General features: G+C 39.5%; 1 protein-coding gene across 6 annotated transcripts in view; it reads right to left on the bottom strand.

Moving 5' to 3' along the window:
* The window catches only part of CADM1 (cell adhesion molecule 1), a 333382-nt gene that overhangs the window by 32224 nt on the left and 283176 nt on the right, over positions 1–17982 (bottom strand). For 3 of the 6 annotated variants that reach the window (XM_017883129.1, XM_017883130.1, XM_017883132.1), the window contains exons 6-8: positions 11774–11873; positions 8471–8643; positions 3470–3550 (exon numbers count right to left, since the gene is read on the bottom strand). In XM_017883129.1, the coding sequence (XP_017738618.1) occupies positions 3470–3550; positions 8471–8643; positions 11774–11873 (354 nt within the window). The remainder of the gene's footprint in view (positions 1–3469; positions 3551–8470; positions 8644–11773; positions 11874–17982) is intronic. The other 3 variants (XM_017883131.1, XM_017883135.1, XM_017883133.1) reach the window with 1 other exon arrangement.

Below are 17982 nucleotides of genomic sequence, written 5' to 3'. Positions count from 1 at the left end.
TACATTAGCTTGTAGTTGGGTAAAACCATTTAACACAAAGCCTATTTTATAAGGTGCTGAAGATTTTATGGAATTTATTGAATACTGTACTGAAAGTGAAAGGCTGTATGGGTATGGTTTCTGTTGAATACGTACTGCTTTTGCACCATCCTAAAGTCAAACAATTGTAGGATGAACCATCATAAATCAGGGGCTGTTTGTATTCCTTTCAGTACTTTAGAGACTACAAAAATGTTTCCCTAGATAAGGCCACACTTAGATGCATGCCTTCATGTGTAACTCTCCAGACCTGCTCCGTATAGGGTAAGCAGGAGGCAGAAAACGCCCTGTGCTCCCACCCATGAGGGGTGTGATTCTGGGTGGGCAAAGCAGAGTCAGATTTGGCTTATAATTCTTCTCTTTGAAGGGTCTCCACGACGAAGCTTTAACATGTTTCAAGAAAGTCAGGTGACTCAGAACAGAATGCCAGTCTGCCTTCCTAACAAGGGGAACAATTTGATTATCCTGGTTACGGAAGATAAAAGATAACACTGGAACATTTCCTTTCAGAGAAATCAGAAATCAACTATGACTTCTCAAGTTTAAAATATTTTCTATTGCATGTGTACATTTTCTTGTAATGAAACTCTGACCTAGGGAATGGGTTTCAGTTATTGCATTTGACTGGGAGAAAAGAAATAGATGACTGTGGACTTTTTTTTTTTTTTTTTTTTTAAAGCTCAGGCTTTATGTTACTGTCACCGAATTTGGCTGTTGCAGCTTTGAAGGCTAATGGTGGCTGTAATGTACCAAACAGTGCAAGAGAGAAGAGGAGTGGACATTAATTTAGCTATCCATTTGTCAGGATTCAGTCTGGAAGATTTTTTAGGAACTAATCTAAATCTAGGGGATAGCCTGGACCTTTAAAATGGGACACAGAATCATTCAGCTGCATAACCTTTAATCTGTTTGGAGAAAGAAGCAAATGTTTAATTCTACAAGTGTACTTTCTGGGCAAGATAAATATATATAAGACTGCTTGTTAAGACACAGTAAGCCTAGAAGATCACATCCATTAAGGCAACGAATTCTACAATGTTGTGTTAGTAGCAATTTTAGTTTAACTACTCTTGGGTGTGCCAGTGAGATTCTGGGCATTCAGTACCACAAATGTATTTTATGTGCAGGGAGGATTCAACTGCTGACATCAAGAGGCTAAAGTGCATCTATGAGATCATCTTACGTTACCTTGAGCTGAGAGGCCAGTAGCAGAGAGACAGAAACAAAGACAAGTTTCTGTTAGCGGTACCTTTGATGTGGACAGAAATAGAGCATTGTTTATTTTTTAAATTTCCTCTTAAATGGAGTCTCTGCAGTTGGAACTGTGATAACAGTGAGTTGTAGCTGTTTGAGGACATAAGATTAGCTTTAGTCTGGAGTGAAGGATTAAGAGCTGTGAACTGAAGCGACTCTGCTGAGTTGCTGAGATTGATTGTGAGGGGGGAGGAGTTCAGCGAGTGTTAAGAAAGGTCTTAAAAAAAGGCATAAGCTAGTGAGAAGGCCAGCCGCAAATGAAAAGTGTTGTTCCATATAAAAGAGAAATGTGGTGTTTATATACAGCATGAATAAGGTCTCGACTGCCTTAAAATGTAAAACCTGGATAGCTACCTAGCTGGCACCTTCTAGAATGAGTGGTAATAAATGCTGGCTCATACCTGGGCAAGTTCTGCAAAGATAAAATAGACTGCTGATATGTTTTCTTAAAGGGTTAACATATGTAGGGCAATGGAGAATTAGGCAATACATTTTATACTAATATCTAAAGGGCCCTTCACAAGAGTACGAGTCTAATTTGGTTTATGAACTGGGTAAGAGGCAAGAAATCTGAAAAGGTAAAAATCTAGTTCTTAGTATGAAAAGCTGATAGCACGGTTACTCTGGAAATCAGAGTTAGGAAGAAGCATCTTTGATATGCTTATGAATGATATAGAAAATGGAAGGAATCAATTCGCTAGACCAACGAACTGAGTTTACTTAAGTTTACAGAGGGAATTAACAAAGAGCCAAAACAGAAACACACACAGACAAGAATCTAGGAAGCAGCCTGGTTGGAGCTGAGTTTAGAGTGAGACATGAAAACCAATTGATGGATTTTCAGAAGATTTTAAATTAAGTGCTGGCACTGATGGTTTTGTGACCAATGTTGAGAAGCACTGGCCTCCTCAAGGGTTCTCTTTGTTCCACTGTCATGGGCAGAAAAGTGAAGAAAACTGAGAGTAGACAATCTATTGTTATATTCCGTCAACTGATGAGGCCTCCTCTTTCTTCGAACACTTTGAATTTTCATCATCTCTATCTTATTGACTCCCACAAAAACTGGAAATGTCTCCAGCATGTCGATGAAAAGGATAGCAATGATATCTAGGGTGCTAAAAAGGAGCTGACCATGAAGGGTGGGGAGTCAAATACTCAGTGTTCATAAAGAAGTCCAGTCCTTGCAGTCTCACCAGTTAACAAAATGCAGTGGAAAAGTTACTCTTTCAAGAGATTTTTCTTTTTTTTCCTCACAGAATAATTAATTTCACATGTTTTTGTGGTTAAGTCCCGGTAAACACAGGTGGGGAAGGCCTTATCTATGGAAATCCTTCATGTCAAGTGGACCTAGTATGGCTGGAAGCTTTCCTACTTAGGTAGGCAGAGGAAACCCCATGGCTCCCAGACAAGCCACATCAAGCAGTATGAGAGAGCCACTGGATGCCAGAAGGGCTGGATGGCATGCCACCTCCCTCAGTGACAGAAACAAGAGACAGTAAAACTCATGCTGAATAAGAGTTTCAGATAGTCCAAAAAGATAAAGCCGCAGAGTTAGAACCACAGTGGCTGCCTCTTCTACTCCTCCAATATGTGACCGAGGGCAGGGAGGGGCACGCGAGTGCTCAGCATGGAAAAGACAGTGACTCCCTCTGATCTCTTGTGACTACCTAGGCAACACAAACAGGTAGTAACACTGTCAGCGGGTACTCTCTGGAGCAGGAAGGATGACTATGCATTTAGTAGCATGGCCCAAATAGGCACATTGAAGTTAGGAGTGTGTATTTTCCCTTACAGGGACTGAGATGAAACTAAGACAGAGACAAGATTGAAAGCCACAGTACTTACCATTTCATCAAACATGGCTAAGCAGAAGCTATAGGCGTGTTCTCTAGCAGCCAGCTGCCATTTTCCCTAGCATTTTGCTTTGAATAGTGATGTTTCAAAAAGAATTCTTTTATGCATGAGCTGCAAAATATCTGACGTACTGTTAAATGCTTGGATGTTTCTGAGGTCCTTAAGATTCAACTTAAGAACGTAGTATCTAATGTCGCTGGAGTTCCAAAATAAAGGAACAATTAAATTTCAAGGATTTAAAGGGAACTTTTGGCTTCTTTTATACATACCAGAAAGACAATATACATTCAGGACATTTTCAATGGTAATGAAGGTACCATACCTGTGATGATGGTAAGGATGGTGGTGGTGGTGGTGGTGGTGGTGGTGGTTGTTGTGGGAGGAGGGATAGTTGTGGGGGGATCTGGATAGAAAAAAAAAGGAAAATCAAACCCACAATGCTGAACACAACAATGACCAGTAATGACAAAACAAAGGCATGAGGACATTGAGATGTTTGTTTGATGGCTTCCCCCTTTAAAACCAAAAGTTCTTTCCCTGCAAGATTTATGTCTTGTAATTATATCCCAAAGCCTTAGTTGGAAGGGCTGAGAAAAGAAGAAAAGAGAATTTTCATTAACGAAGTGAATTAGGGATGAGGAGATGTGAAGAGAGGGGAGGAAAAATCAAAACACACAACACCCCTCTTCCCTACCAGATTTCAAAGGTGAGGTTAAATCAACTCAGTACCAAGAGGGTACAATGGTTGTCACTTCGTTTCAGCTTTTACAGATGGGAGGAAGGAGGAGGAGGCAGTGCTGTTCTATTAGGGGGCTCATACCAGCCAAGGATGAGTGTGCCCCTGCACACTTGCTCTCTGTGACTGTTAACTTCATTATTCTCCATCAATACATCCCAGCAGGAAGTAAAACTACTTCTACACTCATAATAAATACAAAGAAGAGAGAATGTCACCAGTAAATATCAAGTTCCAGGCATGTGAGATTTTACTGAGATTTTATTTTTTAAAAGTCAATAAATTTTACAACTTATAAATATTAATAAGTTGCCTTTGCTCATATTAAAAGCTTGACCTAAGTGGACTACAGTGATAAAACTGAAAGAACGTTTTCCATCTTGTAAACAAGAGAACTAAATATAAATGAGACTCGACCTTCAAAGCCAGGAACCTGATAGGGAACCCTCTGTCAGATATTTGATATACTGTATATTCTTCTATCATCTCAAAAATTACTTGGAGACAAGGGAAGGGCAAATATGAAAGAGAAAAAAAATTCTAAGACCAAATGATCAAACTGAATGTGTTAAATTGTCAGCAAGACTTTGAACTAAGCAATCATTCTGCTATAATAGAGCATAAGATGATTTGAAAGCTTTTGATTTTAAATTTTATCTAAAGCACATCAACTTTTTCTCCCTGACACATCTGGTGTCCTTTTATCTTCAAGTGAGCTCTCAGATTGTCTAATTAATACATCAAAACTTTAATTATATACTGCACCTTTATTGCGCTTGGTGTAACTTCCCAAAAGTCTATAAAAATATTATTTTGGTGCTTGGTTGCAAAGTCTACTTAAAATGATTTCTACCATTGATCAACAATCTGAGGTTTTAATTTTCTTCACAAACTGCTTCTCTCACACAAACACACTTGGATGAAATTAACAGAGAAGAAGCTACTGTTCTATTCGATGGGAGGCTCCGTTCCTTTAAGTTGGGGATACAAGCAGTTTACATTTTTATTTTAAAGGAGCCTCACAGAAGTCCAAAAAAGGATGTCATTTAAAAATAATCTCATTCTCCTCCAAGAAGTAAAAATGATTAAGTTAGTAATTTTAAACTACCTGTTTAAAAGAAAAGCAGAATGAGAAATGCAGTGATTCAGGCCATATGTTCAGTCTTGCTCCTTCACACTTTTCACGGAGGCCACAGGTGGGGAAGCATTTTGTGAGCTGGAAACTCATTTGGATGCACCTACACACCTGCTGCAGGTGCCAGTGCAGATACAAATGAACCAAGTGCACTGACCCCTGAGCCCAGCACTAAAGACATCCTGCTGCCTCCACTACACAACTAAACTATATCCAGAGAGGTGCCTGCTGCCCTGCACGGGGTCAGTTACTGTGATTTTTCTGTTTTGCTTGAATTACTGTATCTACCACTGAAAAGGAACATTTGTTCCTGGGAGATTTTCCCTGATATACTATAATCCTATTTCTTTTTTTTTTAGATGGAGTCTTGCTCTGTCACCCAGGCTGGAGTGCAGTGGCATGATCTCAGCTCACTGCAACCTCCGCTTCCTGGGTTCAAGTAATTCTTCTGCCTCAGTCTCCTGAGTAGCTGAGACTACAGGCGTGCACCACCACACCCGGCTAATTTTTGTATATTTTTTAGTAGAGACGGGGTTTCACCATATTGGCCAGGCTGGTCTTGAACTCCTGACCTTGTGATCCGCCCACCTCGGCCTCCCAAAGTGCTGAGATTACAGGCATGAGCCACCATGCCTGGCCTATAATCCTATTTCTGCACCTATTCTAAAGTATTGACATAAAGTGTGTGATGTCCACAATACAATAAGAGTAGATCTGAAGGTGATTTGAAAATATGATTATGAACCAAGGGGTAGACCAGACTAATGAAGGCACAGACCTCAGAGAAAGATCATCAGTCCCTCCCATTTTGTGCAAATCACACACTTTCAATTATCTTTATCACGACTGGGGCAACTGTTGTCCTTCACGTCTGGCTAAAGTGACCTGAAAGAATTAGAGTCCCTTAACAGGTTTAATAACCTCAGTGCTTAGATCATTTCTAGCAATAAGAGCAATGTGAGGCCACTATTTAAGAAAGTACAGAATTGGAGTTAATGAGCTGTGTTTGACATGTAGAGGCTAAAAGAATAAAACCAACTGGGGCTCGGGCACTAACCAGCTAGATTCTTCATGTGTAGAAGTTGCTTCCAGAGAGTTAAACTATATGGAGGCATGCCAACTTTTAGTTCATAAAAGATTTCCAAAATTACGGTAGTAATACAACAAATCAGCTTTGGAAAGAAAATCTACTCAACACCTTCCCAAAATGCTAGAGTATTTTGTTAATAGACTAGTAATACCTTAGGTGAATATTCTAACCTATCATCTCAAGAATTGTTACTAGGACTGACTAGGGGAGGTGGGTAGTATATTACGGATCTAGAAAGTCCTGAGACAAGGATAGGTGTACCATCTTGGATTAGGGAGACATGTATATGTAGCTGTGCCTGCCTTAAACAGGTGGATCCCTATATTTCTTGTCTTTCAAATTATGCACTGTGGCCCAGACAGTTAATTCTAAGAGGATCATCTCATATTGAAGGGGACTGTTCTATTGGAAAGCAGTGAGAATAAGAGAATATACAAAGAAACACAAACTTTGTTGTAGACTTTAGAGCCAAAGTATTTTGGTTCTAAAACACATTTAGAAACCTGGTGAAGTTGGGGAAAACTGTGAGACCTTTCTGAGCTTCAGTTTATCATCTGTAAAATGGGATCATGATAATGCCTGCCTCCTGGTGTTACCGTGGAGATTAAAGGAGACCATGCATGTGAAATCATTACCATAGGGCATGGAATAAAGTGAGCACTAAATAAATACTAGCTATAAACTACTATCCAAAATTATTCAAATATATCTGTCCATCAAACCCACAAAACGTTTCTTCTCTTGAAATGTAGGGGCGGTAAGTACAATAAATCAAACTGTTTTTTCCAGATAACTTAGGGTCTGAATCAAGGAAGCACATGACAGACTAATGGAAATTTGTCACTGCTTTTTATAATCTGCAGATTGTAAAGAGCTGGACTGAAAGCCAGTAAACCTGGGCAATAGCAATGTCGGGGACTCCCATGAGGCGCAGGCCCTTGTGTGAAGAGAGCACATGCAGAAAAAGGGAGGGATGTACTTTTCACCCCCACCGAGCAGTCTGTGGAAAGAGATGGCTCCGCATATCGCCAGCTGAAAACAGGCCATGCTGTGCCCCCTCTCACCTACGCAGAAAAGCTGTTCGCTTCACATGGATTTCCTTAACTACTGGGAGAATTAATGTTATCATGTGTGAACTACAGACAACATTGGTAGCGCATATAGAGAAAACATACTTCAGAAGTCTACAAATAAGGTGATTAGATGTGATCTTTTAATTTTGCATTATGCTAGGAAAAAAATCTCAGGTATAGGCTGAGGATTATATTTTAATATCCACGCAGATATGGTGTAAAGCATGCTTCTATTTGATTAAAAGGACTGCCACTCCTATTTTCTTCATAAGGAAAGTATCCTGGTTTTAAGACACTATGGTGTGGATATTTCATAGGTATAATTTATGTGTATCTAAACATTTATTCACATATACTTATACTTGTAAATTGGATTATTTACACTGCTAACATGAAGAAAAAAATGCCCCTTTCACACACACACCTATTCAAATATTTATAACACATTGAAATGTCGATGCCTCTGGTTACTCATTCTTTGTCATGTCAGTTCATGGCTATTTCTCGGCATATGAGGTTTCAATAGAAAAGAAGAGACTTAATTTGATATTATAAAACTAGAGAGGAGGTGCACACCTCAACTAAATAGAAAATATTCACCATTCGCAAAATCAACAGTAAGTTATAAACAGGAAGTAAGTTTAAGATGCCTGGAATGTAGTAGATGCTCAATAAATATCTGTTGACTAGAGAATAAAATTCATGAGGTTTTAATCATCCTGAAAATTGATATTAACAAAACAGACATTTTTTTTAAAAAGGCTTTTGTTCCGAAGCAGTAGCTACCGGTGGTTTATGTAGCTACAAAGGACCTTGTATTTGTCTGAGTATTTACTGGCTTGCAACATCTTTTCAAATTTAATAGCCTCATGGCTGAAAATAGAATAGTTCTGCTCATCAAAGCAGGAGAAAGGCTAGCCCAGGTATCATAGGAAAATACCACTGGGAGTAAACTTTCTGAGCCGAAAAGCCACTAATTGGTAAGGTTGAATGTTTCAGTTATTACTTCTAACATAATCTCCATGGCTTGTGCCTGAGGACACAGCTTTCCTTCTCAGCATGACCAAAGACTGTAATCTAGTAGAAACCCCCATGATTAGAGGGAGAGAAGAAAGTCACTATCCCAGGTGGAGACACTAGGGTCCACCTCAGGCCAGGCTTCTTTAAGTTCTAGAAGGAAACCAACTGGTTTTTGATTTTCAACTTGACCAAAAGCTTTGGGAGTAAATCACAAGTAGCAGCTCCATGTGACTGACTCTAGCAGAAGAGCATTTTATCTTCTCACGTACCGTATACATACAGCATATAATCCGAGTGAGCTTTCCCCACTATGTTTGAAGCTTCACAGCGGTATGTACCATTATCTGTTTTGTTTAGGTTATTGATGAACAGGTTGGGCCCAGACAGTACGGCGTGCTGAGGCATTTCATCATCGACTCTCACCCAAGTTACCATCACAGGCCTGCAGGGGGAAGGGGAGGAAGACAAGTCACATTATCATTTCCCATTAAGATGTCTGCATCAAACTTCTCACCCACGCATTAAATGAATCGCATGCAGGGTGACACAATTAATGAGGACCTACTGGAGATATTTTAAGTTCACAGAATTACAACTGTGAAGTCTCCAAAAATCTGTTTGGTATACAATTTTTTCTTTTAAACATGATCAGGTGTTGAAAAACTTTGAACAGACCACAAGCAGGAGTCTCATTATTTCCAATTCATCTTCGACAAATCAGCAAATAAGTGTGCCCTAGTTTTATGCCCTGCTGTGTTGTTTCACACCAATTCAGGCAGGACAGAGCTCACCCATTGTTAACATCCCATTAATTAGGAAAGAAATCAAGTTCTTGGCTAGTGATACATGCATTCATCTGATGGTTACTAACACACCAAGACTTGCTTAGAAGCCTCTTGTGATATTTAAATGGATTTTGAGTTTCACCAAAAGGAACGGACTTTTATATCTGAATAGTGCTTTTCTTGGGCCTCTGTTTGAAAAACCACCTCTGATTCTGGAAAGATGTAATCATTTCCTCTTCTCCTTAACCTCTCCCCATAACCTGCCTCCCCCTACCCAGAATGCCACCCTGTCTTTGATGCCCTGGTCCACCATGTCTATCTGTTTCTTGGCAAATTGCCTTCTTTCCTGGCTCTCCGAGGCCTGCATATTGCAAGAACTTTCCCTGTGTGTGCACCTGCAGTGCCCCAAGCTTGTGGGTAGGGCTCTCAGGCTAATCACCATGGAATGCATTCCACATGGATCCCTTAGGGCCCAGGGCATCTGCTTACCAGAGACAAGTTTGTTTTAGTGATTTAAAGTACCACACTTGTATCCATCGGGAAAAAGCAAATTTCATAAGATTTGCCAAAGCTAAAAATGCATACACACCAAGTATCTTTTGAAAACTTCCATTCTTCAAGGCGTTTCCCTCAACATCCTATGAAGTTGAGGCTACATTTAGAATTGTGCCTGAAAACTTCCATTTTGAAGGAAGGACAGCAGAGATCCAGCTCAGAAGTTACTTCCTTCCAGTTCCTACGGCTGCCTCTAGGAGCAGCGACACGACAAGAGAACCATGCTTAATGAAGAACGGATCCTCAAGTTAGCCCTGTCAAGTAGCATTCCAGTTTTCAAATGGGATGTGAAGTTCCAATTTTTCTTTAATTACACATGGGTTTGTCATCACAACCCAGTAAATTATTTAAAAATTAGTACTGCATATGTCCTCCTTGTAGGCAATGGCAAATGGGCCTGCCTGGCAATCAGACCTAATGTCCTGCTGCTTGACAGCTGAAACAATCAGTAGGGGTAAGTGCTGAGAATATTCACAACATTTAATGGCAAGTTAAATTACCATTTTTATTGTATGCAATTTCTTGAGAAAATAAATAGGTAATATGCTAGAAGGGGTAGCAGTAGAGTAATGTGAGCTTGCTCACACAACCATATACTAGTTCCTATTTGAAAGGAACAAACAAATCCCTTCTCTGGCATAAATGTCCTGAAGGAAACATGTAATTTACTGTCCCCGTGGCACATTCAATTGAACGCAGTACCTTCTTCAGGGGAAAAAAACAAAAATAAAGTATAGGTTAGCAAGCCATATACTGTAACTGTGGTTAATGTGGCCGAACACAGGTATTGCAAGTGGCAAGAGGCCTCTGAGAATTTTTTTTTTCCTTCCTCTATTGGATTATTTTTGAAGAAAGCTGCTAATTAGGGAATAATTCAAACTGTTTACAAAAAGAAAGATCTGAATCTTTGGCAGTGCTCAAAAGAGAAAACGATCACTCTGCTGAAGCTTGAAGCATTCAAAACCAAATAACTTGGGAACACCAGAGGGAAAGTGAAACAGAACCAAGACCACTTTCCACCTCCTAAAGGTCATTTAAAACTCCACATGGTTAGCACAGAGGGAAGGAAATTCCAGCACATGGAGCGCTAAGTACAAAGATAGGGAGGGTTGAAATGAGAAGAGAGAACCAACAACAGCTAGAGCCCTCTTTGGCTTTCTGATCTCTTATCATAGATGGTTCCTTAGTTAAAATAGGGAGGCTTCTTTCCAGAGATTTCTGGGGAAGCTTTGTTAAGATGCTCTGAATTCTTTATATGAAAACTGTGATGATGCTGGCTAGCAAAACTCTTTGAGGGAAAAAGAAAATCATACTACGGGGACAGCAGAGGGAGCTCAATGCTGTTTTTTGTTGGGTACCACTCAAGTTTGAGTGCCCTTAATCCCAACATTGACCTATTAGTTCATTTCATGAATCCTCAACTTGCTTTTTCCCCTAAGAAACAGAAACAGTTAAAAACAATCTTTACTAGAAATACAAAAGAAGTGTCCCCTGCCCACTAAGTAAACTGAATAATAGTTAAAGTGGTACCACTGTGTGGCTTCTTTTGTTGTATTAGTGATGATACATGTAGTTCCTCTAATTCACTTTGGATCATTTCACAGGGCAACTCAAGTGGCTCCTTTATACTTTCAATAAAATAACAGTCTTAGTTGTTTCTTCTTTTTCTCTTATGAAGTGGCACATATGTCCTCCTTAAGAAAAGTTCCTGAGCTTTTCCTTACTAACAAAAATATTTCTGGGAGTCATGTATGAATGATACTTTTCTTTGAGGGAAGAAGATGCAAAATTAAAGGTAGGGCAAATTCATTTGCCTACAGCTGGCCCTAAACATAGCAGCTTAATGTAAGTCTTAAAACCATCTTTGTAGCAGCTTAGATATTAACACAAAAGGTGGCAGATATATCATTAGATTGGGAGGACACCAAGAATTTATTAGGATTATTCTTGCATGTGAGAGAGAAAATAGTCCTGACAATCATGTTGATGATAATAAAATAGAATTAGCTGAGATTTCAATCTTAGCTGGCATTTAATTTTTCTCCCAGTCCTGACCATTAAGAACTATGGATATTTATTTCCCCTCTCACTGAATATTCTTTAGTTCCTGAAAAACCATCCATCCTTTGCAGCAGGAGACAGGTGACAGGCCAAGGACTGGTGAACGCATACGTCTGTGTTGTGGCATTTACTGTGCACGACCCTCTGCCAACCTTGTCCTTCAGAACTTACTGGGGCTTCCCGATGGCTTCACATGTTAACTCAAGCGCATCCCCTTCCCGGGTTAGGCCTTGTAGAGGATAAGTCATCTGAATATGCACTTGAGGCTTATCTGTGTGACAACAACACAAAGTATAATGTTTAGCAAATGATATCATCAGGCAAAATCAGACTCACACACTGCCTCAAAACCCACAGTACCAGTCCAGCACTTACTCTCTCCCATCCGATGCCTTCAGTAACACCCTTCTAATTAGTTAGTAATCCTGGCATTTGCTCAAATTAAATTGACTAATAACTCTAAGGAGTGAACAGCAAATAGATAAGAGATTCACAAGCCAACTGCGCCACATCAAACGTTTCCTGTGAAACACAGTTTGTTACACTGAAGTTTATCTCCAAACTCACTCAAGCTAAAGGAAACTCATTTGCCTTCATGCTGAGGTGAAGCCATAGATATTTGTGGTGCTCAGAATTGATACATTTTATCATATATCATATATTACTATGTGACAATATGCTGTGACACTGCATGTTAATAAGTTTGCCTCTTCTATGTTCTTGTTTTCAAATGGGAAAGCAGAACTTCTGAATTCCACTCAAATGACTTTAAGGAAAAAGAACTGGGACATTTTGGGAGCCCTTCCAGGGAAAAGTCTTTGATATCTCATTGCAAACATTAAAAAGAAAAAATACTGACATTTACTCAGGATCTGCTCTCCTAGGACCATCACTGGTGGTAGAATAAGCCTAGTTTTAGGGATGGGAACTCTGGTACCCACAGACTGAAGTAGCTCATCCAAGATCATAGAGAGAGACAGCCCCAGAAGTCTATGTTGGGATAGATTTCTGATTCCCAAGTGCATTTCCAATGGTAATCCATAATTAAAGCCAGGTATAGCTTCCTAATGCATTGAGGTACTTCGGAAGGAGATGTAAGCATTCCTATTTCCACCAGCTACTTAAAACTGTGTTTGTCAGTGTGGGGATATGGCTATGAGAGATGAATAAGGGGAAGTTCAGGGAATAGGGAGGGAAGCTACAGAAGTTGGAATTAACATAGATACATATACAAATACATTCACAAATAAAACCTGAATGGAATTAGGAGATTGTTTTTTTCTGTGCTGAACTAACAAACTATTAATCCCTAAATCAGTTATCTCATTTAATTCTGTGACTCTGTAAATGCATATTTTTGGAAATGTACCCAAGAGTAATAAATGTGAGAGGGCAAGGCATCGGCTGGCTGAAAGGTCAAAACAATTACCATAGTTTTACTTCCTCAGACAATCATACCACCTAAACAACAGCCCCTTGGCCTTTTACAAGCTGTGGTTAGCTCATTAACGTTCATCCTATGGAATAAGGGAGAAGATAGAAATATTATGGCAAGGCTCAACCAATCTCATCCCGTACACAGCTATGTAAGCTGCACAAGGAAGTCCTCACTAGGGGTGGCTGCTTTCTAGATGCATTCTTATGGTCTCTTTCCTATCACGAATCTTTCTCTCATGTCTCTAAAAATTACATGGCATTCAAAACCTTTTCAGAGAGCCCCCTTGTTCACCCACCAGTGTGCACTGCATACTGTGAATTGGTAGTGCTTTCTGAGAAGCTAAGTCGCTTGCCAGAGAACGTAAAGTTAACAAGCCCAGAAACTCCAGCTGACCCTTGCAAGTTACACAGCTCTATTCTTGGACACGTTGGCGAAGAAAATGTTTAAGAGCAAAATGGTGTTGAGGTTTCCAGATACTGATAACTGGGTCGGGAAGGTAGTCATTAAAGAAAAGCAGAAATGCTTGTGAAGAATAAACAGGATGACCTTGAACTAGCACTGGGTGGTTCACGAGCTCCTGGGAACCCCCTTTTAGAGACAGAGGCCACATATTAGGCTAACTACAACTGCTAGGCATCAGGTGTGGGTTTATTGTTTGTGGTCGTGTAACACACACACACACACACACACACGTTGGTGAAGTTCAGTTTTTAAAAAAGATACAAAAAAAAAAAAAATGAAAGAAGAAGGTTATGAGGTTATGACACTGGACACACAGAAAACAAAAGACCTGCTACCTCATAGTTCATACCCAGAAACAGCAGCACTTACTAGAGTTCCCAGTTAGGGGACCTCTAGCATTCTTACCCATGAACCATTCTGGGTGAGGCTAAATTTAAAGCCCCAAATTTGGACTGAAATGTAATATTTGCTTATGGGTTAATCTCTGATCTACAGAAAGGCTACATTTTTCATGCACTGCTGACTTTGGCCATTAATTAAGAAGAAGCAGAATGCTTGTTGGCCTGTGGAAGGATTTTGTTTTTCTTCTTTTTTCCTTCATGTAATTTACAAGCAAACAGAGAGGACATATTTTTCAGCACAGTGCACTAAGGATTTTACATGCTCAACTTCCATCAATAATAAAGACAGTGTTAAAAAACTTAACCCACTCTGCCTCTTCAGTCCCACTGAGTTTTAGTTAAATGCTTTTTTTATGTTCCTAATGAGCTGTTTATCAGTTGTCAATTATTCACATAAATTAGGAAGAACAAGCTAAGGATTTGTTATACCTGAAATTTATTTTAAAAACCACTTACTAAATCATAAAAAATACACCTTCAGTTTTGATAACTGATTTTCCCAATTTACTCTTTAAGTTCTGGAGAAATATCTACTATCTACTTATGGCTACAGCTGCCACAGTTACCGTAATAGCTGGCTGAAAAGGTAAGCATTAGTCTTGCTTGCATTATACAGAAAAATGTTCCCCTCTGTTGACACATGCAGTATTTATAGGCATATTATCTGACCATGGGCAGATGAGCTTTCCTCTCGCCCAGTCTAGGAATCAAATATTATAGAAGGTCTATGTGCCAAGATCTATCCCTGGGTGATGGAAACTTAAAAACAAATTCTGTTCCCCTTCCTTTGTCCTGAAAGAGAAACTTAAGCATTCTTAACAGGTGGAATAGAAACCCTGGGATTCCACTGGCACCTCTAGAACTAAGGGACATTAAATTTTCCATTGAAGAGCCTAACTACAATATGAATATGTCAAAATACCTAACAATCCAGATGGCTGACTGAATAGCCCAGAGCTCATCATTTATATTTTAATTATGTTCATAAATCAAATGTTATAACCCACCAAATCTTTTCTGAAACAGAACCAGCTTCCAAGATTTATTTTTAAGTAATGAGGTAAAGCCTAGTACATTTTCTGGGGGATCATTTTATGCCTCGGTTGGTGTCGTAAGGCACAAGGCCAAAAGCCAGATGATACTTTCTACCCAAGTGCAATAACTGCCCAGAAATGTATCACTCAGAATGGCTTAATGTCATTATAAAATGGAACTGCTATATAAAAATAAGAAAAATAGTTAGGTCTGTACACTTAAAGAACATTACAGTTAAAGACATGGCATCACCAACAGCCAATCAATTAGGTCGAGGGATCTGAGGTTTTCATAATACACTGTAAATTTTTTTAAACCCCATAAAAGACATTTAGCAAGACTGCTATAGCAGACAAAATTTGTTCATTAGTCAAAGTTGCACAGAGGGTTAAATACCAGGAGGCTTTAGGTCACACTATAGTAGCAACCAATTAAAAAAATAATATTAGAAAGACATTCTGATTTGATGAGACTTTCTTTAAATGTACTTTGCTCTCTCTATAAAGGGAAAAAACATATAAAAGGAAACTCTTAAAGAGGTTGGAATGGCTTGCTGGCAGATTACAATTGATTTCATGCCAGTCTGACCTTGCACCACATTCTGTGATCTTTTCAGAAGATGAAACTCAAGATTCTGTAATCTGTATTTCAGTTTCCTATGTAAATGAAAAGGCACAGTCTCCTCTGTAGGTCCAAACACTAATATATCAGGTCTTTGCATTCCTTTTTTTAGTAAAAGGTACTTTGCAGTTTCTTCATGACTGGGATGTCACCCTTCCCGGGTAGCAGAGAGGAGCAGAGCTGAGTCAATGGAAAAGACATCCTCCTCCTGGCAGGAGACAAGCCAGTGGGAGACCTATTGTCCCGGAGATCCCACAACCTTCCCTGTCTTCCTGAGAATTTCTAAATCAGGAAACGCAGGTGTCATATTTTCTTTGATGTGCTCAATGCAACCAGGTCCAGGGACTTGAGTGCAAATCTGTTTCTGTAACTGCATTTGGGACACAGGCTCTTGTTCATGTTTCTTACTTAGATTTCACCCAATATTCTGAAACACCAGGGAGTATGGGATTTGATGTTTGTGGATCAAGTGCTAATTGTTTCAAGTCCTACCAGGGAGAACTCAAGGGCAGCATGAGCACAGATGATATCAGAATGTCTGGGTAGCGGGTCTGGGTCAGCCCCTGTACATTCAAGTGAGGAAGAATTGACTGAAGAGTCTTTGTCAATCATGGAGGATTACTGGAGTTTGGAGTAGAACGACAATGCAAAGATTAACCTGAGATTTGGTGAATGTTAGAGGCTGTCTGAGCTCAAAGCAAGAATCAACCCCTACAATATGGCTGTCTAAATTGTTGGGAGAGGATAGCTTTGCAACTAAAGAAGGGCCATGTCTAGCAATGCCAGGTGACTGGGACTGGTGAATGAACGGAGTCACACAGAGCTCTCAGAGGAGGTAAAGAGAACATCTTGCAAAAGATTTGCTTTCTATTGTCATAATACATTCATGAATAATTTTCACTGCCATTTATTTTGTTTGTTTGCAAGGTGAAGAACCTCCTGCTGTCACATCTGTTGTTATGAATTGTAGTACTGAAACTGGGCTCTTGAAGAGGCCTGAACTATTGTGAGTGGGATGAGTCAAATCTGATGGGACTGACGTAAGACCAATACCACAGTAGAATGCAATCTTCTCTTGCTGCAACTTTCAGGTAGGTTTGTGGGTATTAGAATTACTGTTTACCCAGAAGAATCAAATTTGATTTCACGGTGTTGTGGCAGAAAGCTTTGTTCCCAGTGCTTTTTAAATGGGGGTACACACTCACAAAATATTCTTCAGTGTCTTGGAAGCAATTTTCATCATTTGTAAGCAAACACTGGGCAAGAAAATCCATATAGCAAGATTTTCTGTACAAGACTGTTCCCTCTGTAACAACAGAGGGTTTTTGTTTTGTTTTGTTTTGCTCTGTTTCTTGAAGTCTTGGTAACTAGAACAGTGCCAGGGACTGGCACACAGTAAGCATTCGAGACACAGTTACTGGATGAGTGAATGAAGGAATAAGTGAATGAGAAAGTGAAGAAATATTGGGGCATGGACTTCTCCTTCTACCTTTACTACTGATTAAAAAATACATACAATCAGATCACGAGTTCCTCTTAGTCCTCATCACAAAATATACTTGCGTTTTTCTTTTGGAAGGTCAATCCAGCTCCCCAAATCGGAGGTTCAGCCCAGGTGTTCTGCTTTACATATTTCCACCTCACTACACATTTATTTAGCACTTCTGGTGTGTGTCTAAGTGGTATCTTACAGGAAATCAGAAAGGATGTTGTTTGACTATTCCTTTTAGATTTTTAGAGGCCAGCTTCACAACTATTTAACCTTCCACAGAATCAAAATTTGACCTTGAGTTAAAAACCATTAAGTGAAGTATGTACATTAGAAGACTGGTTTCACTATGTAAGTATTCGATGTCCACAGCCACATAGACACATCTTTTACAAATACATTAAGGTCAGTGAGATGAGAGGAGGTGGTCCTTAGTAAAACAGGCCTCTTTCTGCAGGGTATGCATTCAAAGGCTTTTCACTTAAGGGTTTTTCCAGTCTTGCTCAGGATGTATTTGCCCAACACTCACTCTTTGTATTTTGAATACTGGTTACTCAGCCTCTTGACACTTTTGGTACTGCAGATTGTATCACTATCAATCTATAGTCCTTATAATATCAGGAACTTGGAACCAACACTACTCTGTGTTAACACAAAGAAATAATAGGTTAAAAAATTAGCTTCAATTGGGGTTCTTCATTCCTTGATTATTTCTCATAAGGAATCATAAATACTAAAATAACTTCCCTGAAACTCAATTCACTGCTTTAAAAAAATAAATAAATAAAAGGGAGAGTGGGAGGAAGAGCATATTCTGTGAGCGAGAGCGAGAGCGAGAGCGAGAGCGAGAGCGAGAGCGAGAGCGAGAGCGAGAGCGAGAGCGAGACTGGAGATCAGAGAGAAACAGGCCAAATCTGAAAACGCCAGCTATTAT

This window comes from Rhinopithecus bieti, unplaced genomic scaffold (genome assembly GCF_001698545.2).
Source record: "Rhinopithecus bieti isolate Rb0 unplaced genomic scaffold, ASM169854v2 scaffold_11964, whole genome shotgun sequence".
Taxonomy (NCBI): Eukaryota; Metazoa; Chordata; class Mammalia; order Primates; family Cercopithecidae; genus Rhinopithecus; species Rhinopithecus bieti.
The sequence above is the reverse complement of the archived record's forward strand: the minus strand, read 5'-3'. Positions and strand labels throughout refer to the sequence as shown.